Here is a 21,843-nt window from a genome sequence, read left to right as displayed (position 1 = left end):
AAATGCCTTTTGGATGGTTGTACACTAAAAATAATGTAAAATTCCCTATAAACAACTGTCCCTGCATTAAAAACCTTTCATCATAAAATTACACACAAGACACTCAACCAGTGCATGAATGTTCAAGCGGTACCATGAAGATATGAGGCTTTTGGCACTGTTTGAAGGTTTTGAGGAGTAACAAACAGGACTTAAACAGAAAGAAGCACTCACTGCTAATGTTTAAGCTTGTGAATGTTGTTTAGGTGGTCTGTGTAAGGAAGAAACAACACTCTATGGTGTGGTACTGCTGGTGAATGCCATGGTGGAACACATACAGGAAATGGCCACATCTCTGGTTGCAGGGCACAACAACACCCACTTTATAACCTGTACCTGTGAATAACAGGATGTAACAGAGGCGCTGCATAGTGAACAGTGAAGCACGGTGTCTTCGTGCTGCCATCCTTTTCCTTGTCAGGCATCAAATGTGCAAACCCAAAATCCACAATCTTAATAACTGAATCTTCAGAAGAATCCTTGAACAAGAGATTCCGTGAAAAGATAATTAGATTAGAATGGCCTCGGAGAAGGATAATATCTGAATGGAATAAATTCATACTTTTTATTATAAAGGCCATACAAATGATGGAGATCAATAATATTCCATGCAATAAATTCTTTAAAATAAGCAGATGGAAAATCAATGCAAAAAAAACTTCCTTTTTTTCACCCTTCCTTTCTTTTCTTTTCTGTCTATCCTCAACACCAACCACTTTTCTATTTTTATTCCCTCCCATTCCATTAATTCCCAACATATTTCTTCTCCCTCTCCTAACTCTTCACCCCTGTCTGGCTTTAGGTCTCCGTGAACACTGATGCCTTTCCTGTGCACATAGTGAACTGCTGACACCAGGTTCCTCACGACGACCGAAGCCCGAGGCGAGCCTCTGTGAACCTCTCGTGTTTCCTGATCCTCTGAAGCAGCCAGCTCTCCACCTCCAAGGAGCTTCATCACAATGTAGGTGTGTGCCTGTGAAACCAACATGAATTAGATACAGGCATACAATGATTAAATGCAAGGAAAAGAAAATAAGACTAACCTCAGGAAACATTTCCAATCTGCAAATATTATATAAATATTTTAGACATATGTTAGAAAACGCACAGTGATGAAGCTTTACACCCATATTTTATCCAGCATTTTATGGTCTTATTATCATTTAAACATAATTTTAAGGACATTCATGTATTTTATTTTACTTAGAGGTAGACATTGCACTTTAGTGTAGAAATACTATTTTAGTTACCATGATTATTTTATACACTTAATATTTTTTGATGACAACATTCTGCAATTTAATCATTTAGTAGTATACTAAGATATTTCAATCTACAGTTTAGTTTTATGACCTCCATATTTATGTAAAGCTATGTGAAATATAATGTACTTAATAACCACTTTCGTGGAATAAAGAATCTGAATCTGAATCTGAATCTATCCCTCACAGGGGAAGACATCAGCCATGCATACTTATATTATTACTACTGCTACTACTATGACAATTTATTTACCTTTACTGTCAAAATCACGCTGAGACAATTCACCAAAAATTCAAGTATGTTTTAATGCTTTCACTGATACAAACCAATTTACAGCACCAGAAGTAATGCATGAAATCTTTATAATAATCATCTACGTGAAAGAAGGGGATTAAAAAGAATGGATTTTGCAATTTGTACCCAGTTTAAAGATTAGAGATGGCTGTAGAACAAGTAAAAATGTCTCAAAGTGATTAGTGGTTAAGGAAAGATGTAGCAAACAGCAGCAGCAGCAGTCAAAGAGTTAATAGTGAAGAATTAAAATTAGCAAGTAAATCAGCAACAGCAGAATAGAAAGTGGGTACTAACCTTAAAGCTACAAGCCAATAATAGGTTGGTTGTGGAAGGTCTTCTGTCTGGTGACATCTTGAAAAGGCTGCTGCTGTCGCTGATGACACTGTCAGTGAAGAGAATTGATGGAGCAACGTAGGAGTAGCCCTGAAATAATAATGTAACAATACTATCTTTGGAAGAGTACACACACTCATATAAATACATACATACATTCATACATATACATATACAATTGCTCTGAAAGTTACGTTAGGTTTGGTTAAGTGGGGCCGTGGGAAAAGGATGTAGATTAGGTTAGGTTAGGTTAGGCTAGGTTAGGTTAGGTTAGGTAAGGCTTGGCTAGGTTAGGCTTGCTTAGGTAAGGTTTGGCTAGGTTAGGTTAGGTTAGATTACGTTAGATAAAGTTTGGTTAGGCCAGCTTGGGATTAAGAAACGAGATAGCCAGTCTTGGGGAGGAGGAAGCACCAGACAGAAGTTAGGGTAGGCTTCTTTGGGTTAGGCTTGGTTTGCTTAGTGGCAGCTGAGGAGTGAGAAGCTCAACCACGTTAGGTTAAATTTGAGGTAATATTTTAGTCATTTTCTCTCTCACCACCAAAATTTTCCCACTGTAAAAACTTTCTTAATATTTTTTTCTGAAGGTTACAAAACAAAGCACACGTTTTTTCATCACAGACCCGTAAACACCACCCCTTTCTTCCTTCACACACACACACACACACACACACACACACACACACACACACACACACACATTCCCTCACAGAAACTTTTAAACACGTAGATATAATATAGCATTTTCTTCTTTACACACACACACACACACAGACAGACAGACAGCACTATATTCCTCTCACAACATAAAACCTTCTTACGTATCACAAACTTCCAAACTTCATTATCCTCTCACTTCCTCCTCCTGTGCTTTATTCCACTGCTTCCGTGGCGTGGGAGAGTGAGGGAGAGCGAGAGAGAGTTTTATCACCAGCTGGAAGGAAAGTACCGCTTTGTTTACATCTAAGAAGACGCGGATGTCACTTCTGTCAACAGGGTTACTAATACTGAGAGAGAGAGAGAGAGAGAGAGAGAGAGAGAGAGAGAGAGAGAGAGAGAGAGAGAGATTGTCATATAACCATTTTATACTCAAGATAATAAAAGACAGCAAGCGTTTAATTATTAATTTTCCAACTTTCTTCGCTTGTCTAACCTTTCTTCCACACTGCTGGTGGTGGTGGTGGTGGTGGTGGTCTTCCTGCTTCTCTATTTCGTCCCTCTACATTTGTATCTGAAAAAAAAGATTGTATTACTGAATCAACACCAATGAACGCTTAACCTTACCTAACCTAAAGTGTACCTCTGTTTTTACCCTCTACCCATCACTACAACCTCCAGTACCCTCCCCTGCTAGGACTCCAACACCACAACACCTCGTACAGACCCAGACATCGCCCCCACATGCATCTAGAAGCTTCATACATCACAACACACGCTATAACACCCCTGACACGCTTCTACTATCACAGTCCCCCCTAAAACACTCCAGAACCTTTTATTTTACCTCCAGCACACCACTTCTACCCTCAAAGACCCAGTACTTATCTGCAACATGCCTTTAACATAACCAAAACACCTCAAAACCAATCCAATCATACTAAAACACCTTAAAACACCTTAAACACTCCTAAACGCACAAAAAACACCCTAAACACATCGAAAGTGCACCAAAATATCCCCAAACACACTTAAAATACTCCAAAACTCACCCAATTGACTTTAAACGCATCGAAAACACACCGTACCTACCCAAAACACACTCAAACTCATCCATAACATCCTAAAACACACTTAAAACATCCCAAAACACTGAAAACGGCCCAAAACACACATAAAACACCCCAAAACACCCACACTGACCTAAAATACCCACAAACGCACCCAAAATTCCCCGGTATCCACACAAAACACACCCAAACTCGTCCATAACATCCTAAAATACACTTGAAACATCACAAAACATTGAAAACAGTCCAAAACACACTTAAAGCACTCCTAAACAAGCCTAAGACACCCCAAAACACACCAGGAACGCTAAATATTGACTCAAACATCACCAAATCCCTAAAACACACACTTCAACACCCTTTCAACACCTCCAGACACACTGCAACACTCCCTAAACACCTCCAGACACACTCCAACACCTCTTAAACACACCAAATACACTGGAAGCACTGTCAGGGAAGACAAATACTACCAAGACAGACAGGGCAGCAGGGAAAATTAAGCTAAATATTGTTTTCTTATCATTTTTCTGTTTTACCACCTCCTCTATTCCTTCTCCCTTCCTCTTCCTCCTCTATTTCTCTTATTTTCTTACTCATTCTACTCTTATCTACACGTCTGAGTTTAGAAACACGTGGAAACACCAGGAAAACACTGCAAAATACGATCATTATTACCGAGGAGACAGCGGAGCCGATCAAGGGCCCGGGTCCATCATGGCGGATGTGACGTCACGGCTAATTTACGTACCGTAACGGATTTCATTTCGAAATTGACCCCTCGAAAAAATGGAGCTAGGCTGGAATGCCTTATATATTCTGACTTGACAAATACTTTAAAAAATATCCACAATATTATAACAGCTCCAGCTTGAGTAGTATTTAAAAAATATCCAAATGAAATATGGAAAAAGTGTTGAAATATTCGGCACCATTTAAATCATTGAAAACTCCACAGCATTTGAATTTTTAGGAACGTAAAAATTTTTAAAAAATCTGAACTATCATCTTACACCATCAAAAGTTACCTGGAACAAGAATAAACAAATAAAACCGAAATTGTGTAAAAAACAAGTGTTGGAACCTAATTACGATTAAAAACCACTGGAAAGTCCACCTATTTTGACTCAACAACAAGATAAAACACTTTAAAACATACAAACTATTTTTTCAGGCATTAAAAAGTTAGTTACAAGCTCAAATAGAGACACAATAACACAAAAAGTGTTATAATCACAACTTTTAACAGGACCATAAACCATTTTTAAAACCCACTTATTCCTCTCAACAGGAACCAAAAAACAATTTAAAAATCATAAGCAATTTTTAGAAATACAAAAGACGTAATTAGAGCGTGAAATAAAAAACCAAGTTTGTCAAAATAGCGTCAAAAAAACACCCCACATTTTCGTCAATCAACACAAAATTGGACACAAATCAACACAAGCAGCGAAAACACTTCTAAAGCAAATAATTATTTTTCTAAACCATAAAAACATGCTATACTACCAAAATAAAGAAGTTAAGAAAAATACCCAAAAAATATTGGAACCCACAGATTCAAACAGGTAGCCAGGCATCATGGCGGCCCTTGCCAGTGGAGAGGACGGCCGCTATTTTGCCTGTTATTCTTCCATCGTAACTAAATGAGGCAATGGCGGATATATCTAGCTAGCGGATATGAAAGCCTTGTCATGTGGCTCCACTTAGTGACGTGTTAGGCTTACAATAAGTGACAAATAAAGCAGATATTGGCGGATAAATGGGGAAGGCTGCCTCCACCTCAGCTGATAACATAAGGCAAGTGGATTTTTTTTACGTTTTTCTAATTCCTGTCATGGTTAATTAGTAAGAGTTTTGTGGTGGAGGCTTGGAGCGCTTGTGGCACCGTGGAATGCTGCGTCACATCAATATATTGCTAACGAGGTGCAAAAACATGAAATACCAGGCTTAACAATAAACCTGACAGCCCTGTGTTGTTGTTGTTGTTGTTGTTGTTGTTGTGGGTGACAGGTAACAACACTATCACAGTCACCGCCTGTTACATCAGACTGTGCAAATTAGCTGGCTGGACAAGGGGTGGGCGGGTTTCTTACCAATATTAGCCTTGGTGGCCCTGTAGGCACCTCCCTGTAGGCACCTCCCGGAAGGCACCAAGCTTGCACCAGCACACGCAGGCACCCACGGCCCTGTCACTGTCTTGTTCTGGCAAAATACATTAAATAAAGCCACAGTTTATGGCACCCTTTGAACACAGTGCCTTTCTGTGTCACGTCTGGTGCTGTGTTGTCCTCCCTTGGCCTGCTCTGCACAGTACGGACACAAACCTATCCACAACACACTTTTACCTTTCAATAACAACCACCAACTTCTTTTATATTATACTAAACTAATAGAAAATTAAATATAAAGAATTATAAGCGTGTAAAAATAAATCTCAGGCCATTATCACTGTAATTGTCAAAGTATGTAGACGTTTACTGATTGAAGCGCCAAATTCAAACTGGTCGTGGCTTACACTGCAATGTCTCGTCCCTTGTGTGGCGTAATGTGCAATCATTGAAAAGCTTGTGTGAATTAAAGGCTTGGCTTAATACTGTTATATCTTACCTTATCGTTATTAAATATTTACCATTTGACGTTAAAAAACAACAATACTTCACAGAGATATCGAAGTATAACAGAGGCTTCCATACTGTAGCTAATGATCAACAGAGAATTACCAGCCTTTCTCTGTGTGTCAAGGAGAGCCCACCTGCATGTACTGAATATATGTTTTTAATTAGTCTTTTGTGATTAATCTTTTTAATATATCTGCGCCAATGTAAACTAGTATGTGCTTAGAAGGCTTACCAATGTGTGGGTGTTGGTGGGTTTGGTGCTACTCAAAGGGAACACGTGCTGGAGATGTCTGTGAAGCAGTGATGTACAAATAACTGAGCGTATTTCAATTCACATAAGTATCCCATAAAAATAAAAAACTGACCTCCGTTTTCTCTCAAGAACGTAAACATTTAGGCGTATTTCAATTCACATAAGTATCCCATAAAAATAAAAAAAACTGACCGTTTTCTCTCACGAACGTAAACATTTAGGCGTATTTCAATTCACATAAGTATCCCATAAAAAAAAAAAAACACCTTTTATTGATGTAACGCCCTTAGGGAAACGTTCGTGTGCGTGTGCGTGTGTGTGTGTGTGTGTGTGTGTGTGTGGAAAGATATAATTGCTTAAGTACAGCCTCTCTCTCTCTCTCTCTCTCTCTCTCTCTCTCTCTCTCTCTCTCTCTCTCTCCGTATTTTGCCTGTCTGTCCTCGTGTGTGTGTGTGTGTGTGTGTGTGTGTGTATCTCATTTATTTATTTAAGTTATTTTTCTTCTTCACGCAGATAGTAATTTATGAACACAACACACCACGTGGAGAGAAGCAAGGTGTGGAGTACCCAAGCCTCTCACAGTCCATGCTAGTAGACTCACCCTGCATGTGGAGATCTCCCAAAATGCACGGAGGTTATTCCAGAGCTGAAGGACAGAGTACTTGAGGCCATTGGTGAACAGAAAGCTGAGGTTGAACAAAGGTAGAGTAAAGATTACACTGACATTTGGGACATTGACGTTGTTTGTTACCAGTATTATATTGATTCCTTTTATTTCAGCCAAGAATTGATAGCTGCCCAAGGTGTAAGCAAGATTCACAATGATGAGGTCATTGTGACGTGTGCAATGTGTCCACTGGTCTTGGCCTTCCTGACCAAGGCAGCCACACAAAGGAAATTCCACGTTATTGTTGCCGAACGTGCCCCTAAATATGATGTAAGGTGTTTTATGCGTCTCTTTCACGTCATCGTGTCTGATGTGCACAATACATAACACAGGGACTGCCACATGTAGGGGTGATGGCTTCTTGCAGCTTCCTTTATTTTATTACGTTCTTATGTTCTCAATACATCTTTTACTTGTGCAGGGTCACCCAGTGGCAAAAGCTTTATGTACTGCTGGAATTGAGACAACATTAATTCAAGACTCTGCAGTGTTCCCCATCATGTCACGTGTCAACAAGGTCATCAAAGGTCATCGTTGGCACCGAGACGGTGGTGACCAACGGAGGCATTGAGACCTTTGTTGGTGCAGCCTCTCTTGCCTCACCACCAAAGTTTTATTCTGTTCCTGTAAGTTTTATTTGTTAGTCATTATCCTGATACCTCTTTCAGTGGGGCAGTATTTGAAACATATTTACTGTTGCAAATTGAACAGGGAAGGTATCACAAAAGTACATACCATTTTATTCTCACAGAAATTCTTGATTCCAGTTTTTGATACATTCCTTTTCCACATGTTTATTTCATGTAGGTGGATATACATTCCTCGTGTTGAGTGTTGGATGGTCCTTTCTCAAACCTCAACCTGTTGTTGTCTCATGTGGAGCTAGATACTATCAGATCAGTACCTATATAATATTGAAAATCATGGCATGAATTGTGCATTTTGCTTATTGTCACAAATCTTCATTTTCAGCTGTATGTGTGCACTCCCACATACAAATTTAGCTTGATGGGCTGTGAAGAAATAAGCCACCAAACCACCACTTCTATTATCCCAGAGGGAACAAAGTTTTGGCCGTCTGTAAATACTGCGCTGACTCAGCTAGATTACGTTCCTCCAGAAAATGTCACCAGTTTGATAACTAACAAGTGAGTTTGTGTTGTTCATATGACTGTGTGGTCCTTTCAAGGTGTGATGTTGGGGGTTCATTTCATTTTTTTCATTTGCTTTCCTTGTTGGGCCTGGGCTGACCTCAGGAGACATCAGTATTTGTCAGCTTTATGCACAAACTGTTATTTAGCACTGTACTTCATCTCCCAGTAAAACTTCTGATCCTAAATGCATCAAATGAAAGGCCTTTATGTTTTACTTATGAGTGAGATAAACAACTTACTCAATTTATTATACAGTAAAATCCCTCTCATCCGGCAGTCCAGTATCCGGCAGCTTCAAGTATCCGGCACATTTTTCCCCGAGCCTTAAAATCAATAAAAAATCAACGTGTGCTCACAAAATCAATTAAAATTCCCACGCGAGGCATACTCCGTCCCCTTGCCACCACAGCGCACTGCTTCGCGCCACCCGCAGCCCACTGCACTGTGTTTACTCAGTGACTCAGTCCCGCGTGTGCACTGTTTATCGCCCGACGCCTTCATCACGCCTAAAGTTGTAGAAAAAAGGAAGTGTGTTGTGCTTACACTTAAGCAGCTGATCAGATCAGCTGATCATCATTGTTGTGGTAAGATGCGTGAGTGTAGGGTGGTCATCGTGGACATAATTTCACTTCTATTCAAGTGTCCGGCACGTCGGCGGTCCCGTTGATGCCGGACAAGAGGGATTTTACTGTACCCTGTTTATCTTGCACATCTACTCACTTAGCTTTAAATAATGGCTGCTGACCATTTAAATCTCTTTTATTTCAGTCGAGGTACTGCACCATCCTACGTGTACCGGCAGCTTAGCGAACTGTACCGTCCCACTTCTTGTGATCTCTAAGGTAACAGCTTTAATCCTTGCAAATAAGGAATAAGAGAAAAGAGACACACCTGCCATTTGTACTGTTATGCTGTAGTGTTCTGTCATTTTTTTCCTCTTTTATCCTAGAACCATTTTTGGTCATTCATGTTTATAAAAATTATTATACAAAAATGTTGAGCTTAATATGTTTGGTGTAGTTTTTTGTAACATGTGTTATTGTTAATGTGTGTGGTTCCCCTCAGGAAGAATGTTGCAGTATTAGCAGTAATGTTACAGCCAATGGAAGTGTCTGTATTGTGCTTTGGTGGGAGGTTAATTTGATGTATTTTTAGAGTTGTGCAGGATATAGCAAGCCCTCAAAATAAAGAAAATAACTATAGAAAACACTCCTTGTATTGAAAACACCACTGCAGAGAAATCTCTAATGAAACAGGAAACCCTACATTCAGTACTGTGTGGTTGTTGCACTAACACTGAGCTAAATGCCTTTTGGATGGTTGTACACTAAAAATAATGTAAAAATCCCTATAAACAACTGTCCCTGCATTAAAAACCTTTCATCATAAAATTACACACAAGATACTCAACCAGTGCATGAATGTTCAAGTGGTACCATGAAGATATGAGGCTTTTGGCACTGTTTGAAGGTTTTGAGGAGTAACAAACAGGACTTAAACAGAAAGAAGCACTCACTGCTAATGTTTAAGCTTGTGAATGTTGTTTAGGTGGTCTGTGTAAGGAAGAAACAACACTCTATGGTGTGGTACTGCTGGTGAATGCCATGGTGGAACACATACAGGAAATGGCCACATCTCTGGTTGCAGGGCACAACAACACCCACTTTATAACCTGTACCTGTGAATAACAGGATGTAACAGAGGCGCTGCATAGTGAACAGTGAAGCACGGTGTCTTCGTGCTGCCATCCTTTTCCTTGTCAGGCATCAAATGTGCAAACCCAAAATCCACAATCTTAATAACTGAATCTTCAGAAGAATCCTTGAACAAGAGATTCCGTGAAAAGATAATTAGATTAGAATGGCCTCGGAGAAGGATAATATCTGAATGGAATAAATTCATACTTTTTATTATAAAGGCCATACAAATGATGGAGATCAATAATATTCCATGCAATAAATTCTTTAAAATAAGCAGATGGAAAATCAATGCAAAAAAACTTCCTTTTTTTCACCTTTCCTTTCTTTTCTTTTCTGTCTATCCTCAACACCAACCACTTTTCTATTTTTATTCCCTCCCATTCCATTAATTCCCAACATATTTCTTCTCCCTCTCCTAACTCTTCACCCCTGTCTGGCTTTAGGTCTCCGTGAACACTGATGCCTTTCCTGTGCACGTAGTGAACTGCTGACACCAGGTTCCTCACGACGACCGAAGCCCGAGGCGAGCCTCTGTGAACCTCTCGTGTTTCCTGATCCTCTGAAGCAGCCAGCTCTCCACCTCCAAGGAGCTCCATCACAATGTAGGTGTGTGCCTGTGAAACCAACATGAATTAGATACAGGCATACAATGATTAAATGCAAGGAAAAGAAAATAATATGATCTTAAACTAATTGTTACTTAAATCATTTTGTGTCAAAACGATTTCATATCAATGACATCTCCAAAAGAAAGAGTGAGTGAAGTTGAAAGTAGTGATAGGTGAGGAAAGCTACTTGGATGGTAGTACTTGGATGGGGTAGAGAAGTGTGTGTTAAAGACATCATGCAGTTGAACAAGCAACAAGGAAAGGTCTAGATAATTATTTGACCAACAGAACCATGTCTGTCCGCTTGAATGGGGCAATATCTAAAGACCAGAAAGTGAACTATGGAGTCCCACAAGGCTCAATTCTTGGCCCGCTATTGTTCGGCATTTATGTAAATGATCTGTCAGAGCACGTTAATGGTTTCATAGTGCAATACGCGGATGATACTCAAATATTACACGAAGGCACAGTTAACAACATCCATCAACTCATTAATGATGCTGAAACAACTCTAAGACAATGTAAACGCTATTTTCTGAGTAATGGCCTACTTTTAAATCCAAGTAAAACGCAATGTATTTTCCTAGGCAATCGCCAACTCCTAGCTAAGATTCCTCCTGACACTACCATACATTTTGATGGAGAGAACATACTTTCAAGTTATCATGTTAAGAATTTAGGAGTGTATTTTGATAAATATATGTTGTTTGATGTTCATTTAAATGAGTTACAGAAGAAGGTGACAGGCATATTAATGTATATAAATCGAATTAGTAAATGTTTTGATAAACCCACACGAATTCTTGTTACTCAATCACTTGCATTAAGCACAATATATTACTGCATTCAAGTGTGGGGATCAACAAACGAAACTCTTCTGTGTAAGGCCCAAAAACTTCAAAACTTTGCAGCTAAAGTAGCAGTGGGAGGTGGCAGGAAATATGACCGTGCATCACCTTTCCTTAAAGAACTTAAATGGCTCAGGGTTAAGGAGAAACATATGTTTGACATTTGCGAAGATGTTATCCTGATGGCTTTCTATCCTTTTTATCTTTTAATACTGTAAATGATGTGACAAACAGTAAAACTAGACAAAGAAACAACTTGCATGTTCCCCGGACCAGAACAGACAGCGGTGCCAGGGACCTCACTGTGTTGGGTCCTAAGTTGTGGAACCAACTCCCATCCACCATCACCCTGTCTCAAAATCTAAACAGTTTTAAGACTAACCTCAGGAAACATTTCCAATCTGCAAATATTATATAAATATTTTAGACATATGTTAGAAAACGCACAGTGATGAAGCTTTACACCCATATTTTATCCAGCATTTTATGGTCTTATTATCATTTAAACATAATTTTAAGGACATTCATGTATTTTATTTTACTTAGAGGTAGACATTGCACTTTAGTGTAGAAATACTATTTTAGTTACCATGATTATTTTATACTCTTAATATTTTTTGATGACAACATTCTGCAATTTAATCATTTAGTAGTATACTAAGATATTTCAATCTACAGTTTAGTTTTATGACCTCCTTATTTATGTAAAGCTATGTGAAATATAATGTACTTAATAACCACTTTCGTGGAATAAAGAATCTGAATCTGAATCTGAATCTATCCCTCACAGGGGAAGACATCAGCCATGCATACTTATATTATTACTACTGCTACTACTATGACAATTTATTTACCTTTACTGTCAAAATCACGCTGAGACAATTCACCAAAAATTCAAGTATGTTTTAATGCTTTCACTGATACAAACCAATTTACAGCACCAGAAGTAATGCATGAAATCTTTATAATAATCATCTACGTGAAAGAAGGGGATTAAAAAGAATGGATTTTGCAATTTGTACCCAGTTTAAAGATTAGAGATGGCTGTAGAACAAGTAAAAATGTCTCAAAGTGATTAGTGGTTAAGGAAAGATGTAGCAAACAGCAGCAGCAGCAGTCAAAGAGTTAATAGTGAAGAATTAAAATTAGCAAGTAAATCAGCAACAGCAGAATAGAAAGTGGGTACTAACCTTAAAGCTACAAGCCAATAATAGGTTGGTTGTGGAAGGTCTTCTGTCTGGTGACATCTTGAAAAGGCTGCTGCTGTCGCTGATGACACTGTCAGTGAAGAGAATTGATGGAGCAACGTAGGAGTAGCCCTGAAATAATAATGTAACAATACTATCTTTGGAAGAGTACACACACTCATATAAATACATACATACATTCATACATATACATATACAATTAAGTCTTATTTGGGTACTTACATTGAACATTTTCTCAACATCTGGAGGAACGATTGCTGGAGAATCCTGTGGTATCATTGCAGTGAACTCTTCAGAAAAATTACTAACATCTAACTCAGTACTGATTCTTGGTACAAAGGGAGCAGGTACTTTCTTTTGAGCAAGGTCATCCCAATTCAATTTCTGTCAGGAAAAAAAAGGAATTACCACTTATTACAACCAAACCACATCAATTTTTTTTTCTTTCTAAATGTATCTAAAAGTTGCATCAGTATAACCCACTTGGTCATTAGGTCACAACCACTACTACTAAAGACACAACATGACTTCAAGGTAATCTTTCAAAGGAAAATATGAAAGGATGGTATTTCTACCTCCATTCCTGTTTCTCATTTACAGACTGGTAAGCAAAGGATGAAGGAAAGTGAATAAAAGAACAGGTATAGAGAGAGGATGACCAGCTTAGTTCAGATCACCCATGTTGCAGCTAAATTTGTACTGTATGAGTGAGCAGCCTCAATACAAACCTTAAAAAATACATGGTACACCCTACAAACAAACAAACAAATAAAAATAAATAAATAGATAATAGGATAAAAAAAAATTGAAAAAAAAAATAATAATAAAAACAAACTGAAAATATATAAACCAATACAAAACACAACAAACCCACATACCACCAAACAAGACAGAGTGGAACCTCGCAGGGACGCCGATGATGTGCTGGTAATACGTGACACAGGAGAGCAGAGAGGAATACAAGCTGCTGGAGTCGTGCTTGGAATAATAGTCGAGGAGAGCAGGAAACAGAGCCAGCACCACCGTGAAGCCAAGCAGGTCCAGGATCAGACTGCCGAATACCACCTTGCTTGTCCGTGCGTTCCTCTGCGGGTGTTAGGTTCGGTTAGGTTATGTGAGGTTAGGTTAGGTTAAGTTAGGTTAGGTTAGCATATGTTAGGTAAGGGTAAGTTAGCATATGTTAGGTTAGGTTAGGTTAAGTTAGGTTAGGTTGGGTTAGGTTAGGTTAGGTTAAGTTAGCATATGTTAGGTTAGGTTAAGTTAGGTTAGGTTAGGTTAGGTTAAGTTAAGTTAGGTTAGGTTAGGTTAGGTTAAGTTAGGTTAGGTTAAAAGAAGTTAGGTTAGGTTAAGTTAAGTCAATATTTAAGTTAAGTTAAGTTAAGCCAATATTTGTCACTCAACACTCATGGAACACTGCCTCCATGCACAAGTGTGTCGGGAAAATTATTTAAAGTCGTAAAAATGTTCTTGTTTTACTTTATTTATTTATTTATTTATTTTGTTTTATTTTTTGTATATATAGGAGGGACACACACACACACACACACACATTCCCTCACAGAAACTTTTAAACACGTAGATATAATATAGCATTTTCTTCTTTACACACACACACACACACACACACACACACACACACACACACACACACACAGACAGACAGACAGCACTATATTCCTCTCACAACATGTAACCTTCTTACGTATCACAAACTTCCAAACTTCATTATCCTCTCACTTCCTCCTCCTGTGCTTTATTCCACTGCTTCCGTGGCGTGGGAGAGTGAGGGAGAGTGAGGGAGAGCGAGAGAGAGTTTTATCACCAGCTGGAAGGAAAGTACCGCTTTGTTTACATCTAAGAAGACGCGGATGTCACTTCTGTCAACAGGGTTACTAATACTGAGAAAGAGAGAGAGAGAGAGAGAGAGAGAGAGAGAGAGAGAGAGAGAGAGAGAGAGAGAGAGAGAGAGAGAGAGAGAGAGAGAGAGAGAGAGATTGTCATATAACCATTTTATACTCAAGATAATAAAAGACAGCAAGCGTTTAATTATTAATTTTCCAACTTTCTTCGCTTGTCTAACCTTTCTTCCACACTGCTGCTGGTGGTGGTGGTCTTCCTGCTTCTCTATTTCGTCCCTCTACATTTGTATCTGAAAAAAAAAAGATTGTATTACTGAATCAACACCAATGAACACTTAACCTTACCTAACCTAAAGTGTACCTCTGTTTTTACCCTGTACCCATCACTACAACCTCCAGTACCTTCCCCTGCTAGGACTCCAACACCACAACACCTCGTACAGACCCAGACATCCCACACACGTGCATCTAGAAGCTTCATACATCACAACACACGCTATAACACCCCTGACACGCTTCTACTATCACAGTCCCCCCTAAAACACTCCAGAACCTTTTATTTTACCTCCAGCACACCACTTCTACCCTCAAAGACCCAGTACTTATCTGCAACATGCCTTTAACATAACCAAAACACCTCAAAAGCAACTCCAATCACACTAAAACACCTTAAAACACCTTAAACACTCCTAAACGCACAAAAAACACCCTAAACACATCGAAAGTGCACCAAAATATCCCCAAACACACTTAAAATACTCCAAAACTCACCCAAATGGACTTAAAACGCATCGAAAACACACCGTACCTACCCAAAACACACTCAAACTCATCCATAACATCCTAAAACACACTTAAAACATCCCAAAACACTGAAAACGGCCCAAAACACACTTAAAACACCCCAAAACACCCACACTGACCTAAAATATTCACAAACGCACCCAAAATTCCCCGGTATCCACACAAAACACACCCAAACTCGTCCATAACATCCTAAAATACACTTGAAACATCACAAAACATTGAAAACAGTCCAAAACACACTTAAAGCACTCCTAAACAAGCCTAAGACACCCCAAAACACACCAGGAACGCTAAATATTGACTCAAACATCACCAAATCCCTAAAACACACACTTCAACACCCTTTCAACACCTCCAGACACACTGCAACACTCCCTAAACACCTCCAGACACACTCCAACACCTCTTAAACTGGAAGCACTGTCAGGGAAGACAAATACTACCAAGACAGACAGGGCAGCAGGGAAAATTAAGCTAAATATTGTTTTCTTATCATTTTTCTGTTTTACCACCTCCTCTATTCCTTCTCCCTTCCTCTTCCTCCTCTATTTCTCTTATTTTCTTACTCATTCTACTCTTATCTACACGTCTGAGTTTAGAAACACGTGGAAACACCAGGAAAACACTGCAAAATACGATAATTATTACCGAGGAGACAGCGGAGCCGATCAAGGGCCCGGGTCCATCATGGCGGATGTGACGTCACGGCTAATTTACGTACCGTAACGGATTTCATTTCGAAATTGACCCCTCGAAAAAATGGAGCTAGGCTGGAATGCCTTATATATTCTGACTTGACAAATACTTTAAAAAATATCCACAATATTATAACAGCTCCAGCTTGAGTAGTATTTAAAAAATATCCAAATGAAATATGGAAAAAGTGTTGAAATATTCGGCACCATTTAAATCATTGAAAACTCCACAGCATTTGAATTTTTAGGAACGTAAAAAATTTTAAAAAATCTGAACTATCATCTTACACCATCAAAAGTTACCTGGAACAAGAATAAACAAATAAAACCGAAATTGTGTAAAAAACAAGTGTTGGAACCTAATTACGATTAAAAACCACTGGAAAGTCCACCTATTTTGACTCAACAACAAGATAAAACACTTTAAAACATACAAACTATTTTTTCAGGCATTAAAAAGTTAGTTACAAGCTGAAATAGAGACACAATAACACAAAAAGTGTTATAATCACAACTTTTAACAGGACCATAAACCATTTTTAAAACCCACTTATTCCTCTCAACAGGAACCAAAAAACAATTTAAAAATCATAAGCAATTTTTAGAAATACAGAAGACGTAATTAGAGCGTGAAATAAAAAACCAAGTTTGTCAAAATAGCGTCAAAAAAACACCCCACATTTTCGTCAATCAACACAAAATTGGACACAAGTCAACACAAGCCACGAAAACACTTCTAAAGCAAATAATTATTTTTCTAAACCATAAAAACATGCTATACTACCAAAATAAAGAAGTTAAGAAAAATACCCAAAAAATATTGGAACCCACAGATTCAAACAGGTAGCCAGGCATCATGGCGGCCCTTGCCAGTGGAGAGGACGGCCGCTATTTTGCCTGTTATTCTTCCATCGTAACTAAATGAGGCAATGGCGGATATATCTAGCTAGCGGATATGAAAGCCTTGTCATGTGGCTCCACTTAGTGACGTGTTAGGCTTACAATAAGTGACAAATAAAGCAGATATTGGCGGATAAATGGGGAAGGCTGCCTCCACCTCAGCTGATAACATAAGGCAAGTGGATTTTTTTTACGTTTTTCTAATTCCTGTCATGGTTAATTAGTAAGAGTTTTGTGGTGGAGGCTTGGAGCGCTTGTGGCACCGTGGAATGCTGCGTCACATCAATATATTGCTAACGAGGTGCAAAAACATGAAATACCAGGCTTAACAATAAACCTGACAGCCCTGTGTTGTTGTTGTTGTTGTTGTTGTTGTTGTGGGTGACAGGTAACAACACTATCACAGTCACCGCCTGTTACATCAGACTGTGCAAATTAGCTGGCTGGACAAGTGGTGGGAAGGTTTCTTACCAATATTAGCCTTGGTGGCCCTGTAGGCACCTCCCTGTAGGCACCTCCAGGCAGGCACCAAGCTTGCACCAGCACACGCAGGCACCCACGGCCCTGTCACTGTCTTGTTCTGCCAAAATACATTAAATAAAGCCACAGTTTATGGCACCCTTTGAACACAGTGCCTTTCTGTGTCACGTCTGGTGCTGTGTTGTCCTCCCTTGGCCTGCTCTGCACAGTACGGACACAAACCTATCCACAACACACTTTTACCTTTCAATAACAACCACCAACTTCTTTTATATTATACTAAACTAATAGAAAATTAAATATAAAGAATTATAAGCGTGTAAAAATAAATCTCAGGCCATTATCACTGTAATTGTCAAAGTATGTAGACGTTTACTGATTGAAGCGCCAAATTCAAACTGGTCGTGGCTTACACTGCAATGTCTCGTCCCTTGTGTGGCGTAATGTGCAATCATTGAAAAGCTTGTGTGAATTAAAGGCTTGGCTTAATACTGTTATATCTTACCTTATCATTATTAAATATTTACCATTTGACGTTAAAAAACAACAATACTTCACAGAAATATCGAAGTATAACAGAGGCTTCCATACTGTAGCTAATGATCAACAGAGAATTACCAGCCTTTCTCTGTGTGTCAAGGAGAGCCCACCTGCATGTACTGAATATATGTTTTTAATTAGTCTTTTGTGATTAATCTTTTTAATATATCTGCGCCAATGTAAACTAGTATGTGCTTAGAAGGCTTACCAATGTGTGGGTGTTGGTGGGTTTGGTGCTACTCAAAGGGAACACGTGCTGGAGATGTCTGTGAAGCAGTGATGTACAAATAACTGAGCGTATTTCAATTCACATAAGTATCCCATAAAAATAAAAAACTGACCTCCGTTTTCTCTCAAGAACGTAAACATTTAGGCGTATTTCAATTCACATAAGTATCCCATAAAAATAAAAAAAAAACTGACCTCCGTTTTCTCTCACGAACGTAAACATTTAGGCGTATTTCAATTCACATAAGTATCCCATAAAAAAAAAACTGACCTTTTATTGTTGTTGTTATTATCATTATTCTTGCTTTTTTTATTTATTTTTCATTCTCTTCCTTGTTTCCTCATCTCTCTCTCTCTCTCTCTCTCTTGAAAGATTCCGCCCTAGAGATATAGAACACACACACACAGTGATGTAACGCCCTTAGGGAAACGTTCGTGTGCGTGTGCGTGTGTGTGTGGAAAGATATAATTGCTTAAGTACAGCCTCTCTCTCTCTCTCTCTCTCTCTCTCTCTCTCTCTCTCTCTCTATTTATTTAAGTTATTTTTCTTCTTCACGCAGATAGTAATTGATGAACACAACACACCACGTGGAGAGAAGCAAGGTGTGGAGTACCCAAGCCTCTCACAGTCCATGCTAGTAGACTCACCCTGCATGTGGAGATCTCCCAAAATGCACGGAGGTTATTCCAGAGCTGCAGGACAGAGTACTTGAGGCCATTGGTGAACAGAAAGCTGAGGTTGAACAAAGGTAGAGTAAAGATTACACTGACATTTGGGACATTGACGTTGTTTGTTACCAGTATTATATTGATTCCTTTTATTTCAGCCAAGAATTGATAGCTGCCCAAGGTGTAAGCAAGATTCACAATGATGAGGTCATTGTGACGTGTGCAATGTGTCCACTGGTCTTGGCCTTCCTGACCAAGGCAGCCACACAAAGGAAATTCCACGTTATTGTTGCCGAACGTGCCCCTAAATATGATGTAAGGTGTTTTATGCGTCTCTTTCACGTCATCGTGTCTGATGTGCACAATACATAACACAGGGACTGACTGCCACATGTAGGGGTGATGGCTTCTTGCAGCTTCCTTTATTTTATTATGTTCTTATGTTCTCAATACATCTTTTACTTGTGCAGGGTCACCCAGTGGCAAAAGCTTTATGTACTGCTGGAATTGAGACAACATTAATTCAAGACTCTGCAGTGTTCCCCATCATGTCACGTGTCAACAAGGTCATCGTTGGCACCGAGACGGTGGTGACCAACGGAGGCATTGAGACCTTTGTTGGTGCAGCCTCTCTTGCCTCACCACCAAAGTTTTATTCTGTTCCAGTAAGTTTTATTTGTTAGTCATTATCCTGATACCTCTTTCAGTGGGGCAGTATTTGAAACATATTTACTGTTGCAAATTGAACAGGGAAGGTATCACAAAAGTACATACCATTTTATTCTCACAGAAATTCTTGATTCCAGTTTTTGATACATTCCTTTTCCACATGTTTATTTCATGTAGGTGGATATACATTCCTCGTGTTGAGTGTTGGATGGTCCTTTCTCAAACCTCAACCTGTTGTCTCATGTGGAGCTAGATACTATCAGATCAGTACCTATATAATATTGAAAATCATGGCATGAATTGTGCATTTTGCTTATTGTCACAAATCTTCATTTTCAGCTGTATGTGTGCACTCCCACATACAAATTTAGCTTGATGGGCTGTGAAGAAATAAGCCACCAAACCACCACTTCTATTATCCCAGAGGGAACAAAGTTTTGGCCGTCTGTAAATACTGCGCTGACTCAGCTAGATTACGTTCCTCCAGAAAATGTCACTGGTTTCATAACTAACAAGTGAGTTTGTGTTGTTCATATGACTGTGTGGTCCTTTCAAGGTGTGATGTTGGGGGTTCATTTCATTTTTTTATTTGCTTTCCTTGTTGGGCCTGGGCTGACCTCAGGAGACATCAGTATTTGTCAGCTTTATGCACAAACTGTTATTTAGCACTGTACTTCATCTCCCAGTAAAACTTCTGATCCTAAATGCATCAAATGAAAGGCCTTTATGTTTTACTTATGAGTGAGATAAACAACTTAGTCAATTTATTATACAGTAAAATCCCTCTCATCCGGCATTCCAGTATCCGGCAGCTTCAAGTATCCGGCACATTTTTCCCCGAGCCTTAAAATCAATAAAAAATCAACGTGTGCTCACAAAATCAATTAAAATTCCCACGCGAGGCATACTCCGTCCCCTTGCCACCACAGCGCACTGCTTCGCGCCACCCGCAGCCCACTGCACTGTGTTTACTCAGTGACTCAGTCCCGCGTGTGCACTGTTTATCGCCCGACGCCTTCATCACGCCTAAAGTTGTAGAAAAAAGGAAGTGTGTTGTGCTTACACTTAAGCAGCTGATCAGATCAGCTGATCATCATTGTTGTGGTAAGATGCGTGAGTGTAGGGTGGTCATCGTGGACATAATTTCACTTCTATTCAAGTGTCCGGCACGTCGGCGGTCCCGTTGATGCCGGACAAGAGGGATTTTACTGTACCCTGTTTATCTTGCACATCTACTCACTTAGCTTTAAATAATGGCTGCTGACCATTTAAATCTCTTTTATTTCAGTCGAGGTACTGCACCATCCTACGTGTACCGGCAGCTTAGCGAACTGTACCGTCCCACTTCTTGTGATCTCTAAGGTAACAGCTTTAATCCTTGCAAATAAGGAATAAGAGAAAAGAGACACACCTGCCATTTGTACTGTTATGCTGTAGTGTTCTGTCATTTTTTTCCTCTTTTATCCTAGAACCATTTTTGGTCATTCATGTTTATAAAAATTATTATACAAAAATGTTGAGCTTAATATGTTTGGTGTAGTTTTTTGTTACATGTGTTATTGTTAATGTGTGTGGTTCCCCTCAGGAAGAATGTTGCAGTATTAGCAGTAATGTTACAGCCAATGGAAGTGTCTGTATTGTGCTTTGGTGGGAGGTTAATTTGATGTATTTTTAGAGTTGTGCAGGATATAGCAAGCCCTCAAAATAAAGAAAATAACTATAGAAAACACTCCTTGTATTGAAAACACCACTGCAGAGAAATCTCTAATGAAACAGGAAACCCTACATTCAGTACTGTGTGGTTGTTGCACTAACACTGAGCTAAATGCCTTTTGGATGGTTGTACACTAAAAATAATGTAAAATTCCCTATAAACAACTGTCCCTGCATTAAAAACCTTTCATCATAAAATTACACACAAGACACTCAACCAGTGCATGAATGTTCAAGCGGTACCATGAAGATATGAGGCTTTTGGCACTGTTTGAAGGTTTTGAGGAGTAACAAACAGGACTTAAACAGAAAGAAGCACTCACTGCTAATGTTTAAGCTTGTGAATGTTGTTTAGGTGGTCTGTGTAAGGAAGAAACAACACTCTATGGTGTGGTACTGCTGGTGAATGCCATGGTGGAACACATACAGGAAATGGCCACATCTCTGGTTGCAGGGCACAACAACACCCACTTTATAACCTGTACCTGTGAATAACAGGATGTAACAGAGGCGCTGCATAGTGAACAGTGAAGCACGGTGTCTTCGTGCTGCCATCCTTTTCCTTGTCAGG

The 21,843-nt window shown here is 39.2% G+C and overlaps 2 protein-coding genes and 1 long non-coding RNA gene across 18 annotated transcripts in view; 2 read left to right on the top strand and 1 right to left on the bottom strand.

Annotated features, from left to right (window-relative positions):
- The window catches only part of LOC135106260 (ribosomal protein S6 kinase alpha-4-like), a 30,143-nt gene extending 12,415 nt beyond the window's left edge, over positions 1-17,728 (bottom strand). The window contains exons 1-7 of one of the 15 annotated variants that reach the window (XM_064015095.1): positions 17,445-17,669; positions 14,793-14,861; positions 14,397-14,537; positions 13,591-13,798; positions 12,935-13,096; positions 12,695-12,823; positions 10,189-10,662 (exon numbers count right to left, since the gene is read on the bottom strand). In XM_064015095.1, the coding sequence (XP_063871165.1) occupies positions 10,204-10,662; positions 12,695-12,823; positions 12,935-12,991 (645 nt within the window). In that variant the 5' untranslated portion in view covers positions 12,992-13,096; positions 13,591-13,798; positions 14,397-14,537; positions 14,793-14,861; positions 17,445-17,669 and the 3' untranslated portion in view covers positions 10,189-10,203. Of the gene's footprint in view, positions 1-590; positions 1,013-1,449; positions 2,020-2,739; positions 2,861-3,079; positions 3,158-5,749; positions 6,705-10,188; positions 12,824-12,934; positions 13,097-13,590; positions 13,799-14,396; positions 14,602-14,792; positions 14,862-16,026; positions 16,077-17,444 lie in introns of those variants that run through there. The other 14 variants (XM_064015092.1, XM_064015090.1, XM_064015093.1 and 11 more) reach the window with 14 other exon arrangements.
- Positions 6,888-9,557, top strand: LOC135106280 (uncharacterized). Of its 2 annotated transcripts, XR_010271229.1 has the most exons (4): positions 6,962-7,464; positions 7,616-7,820; positions 8,167-8,342; positions 9,117-9,557. It is a non-coding gene; the product is annotated as an uncharacterized LOC135106280 (long non-coding RNA). The 2 variants fall into 2 exon arrangements; XR_010271228.1 differs by having other exon boundaries at positions 6,888-7,820.
- Positions 16,900-21,288, top strand: LOC135106268 (translation initiation factor eIF2B subunit beta-like). Its single transcript, XM_064015110.1, has 6 exons — positions 16,900-17,148; positions 18,782-18,970; positions 19,049-19,205; positions 19,361-19,555; positions 19,899-20,074; positions 20,848-21,288. The coding sequence occupies exons 3-6, from the start codon at positions 19,116-19,118 to the stop codon at positions 20,918-20,920; spliced, it is 534 nt and encodes a 177-aa protein (XP_063871180.1). The 5' UTR covers positions 16,900-17,148; positions 18,782-18,970; positions 19,049-19,115; the 3' UTR covers positions 20,921-21,288.
- The last annotated feature ends 555 nt before the right edge of the window (positions 21,289-21,843 follow it).

Source organism: Scylla paramamosain, chromosome 13 (assembly GCF_035594125.1).
Source record: "Scylla paramamosain isolate STU-SP2022 chromosome 13, ASM3559412v1, whole genome shotgun sequence".
Classification (NCBI taxonomy): Eukaryota; Metazoa; Arthropoda; class Malacostraca; order Decapoda; family Portunidae; genus Scylla; species Scylla paramamosain.
The sequence above is the reverse complement of the archived record's forward strand: the minus strand, read 5'-3'. Positions and strand labels throughout refer to the sequence as shown.

Bases quoted from the DNA above. Each gene is read 5' to 3' on its own strand.
- LOC135106268 (XM_064015110.1), top strand. From the start codon at position 19,116: ATGTGTCCACTGGTCTTGGCCTTCCTGACCAAGGCAGCCACACAAAGG. The intron at 19,206-19,360 runs GTAAGGTGTTTT...TTACTTGTGCAG, and splicing joins AACGTGCCCCTAAATATGAT to GGTCACCCAGTGGCAAAAGC. The intron at 20,075-20,847 runs GTGAGTTTGTGT...CTTTTATTTCAG, and splicing joins ACTGGTTTCATAACTAACAA to TCGAGGTACTGCACCATCCT.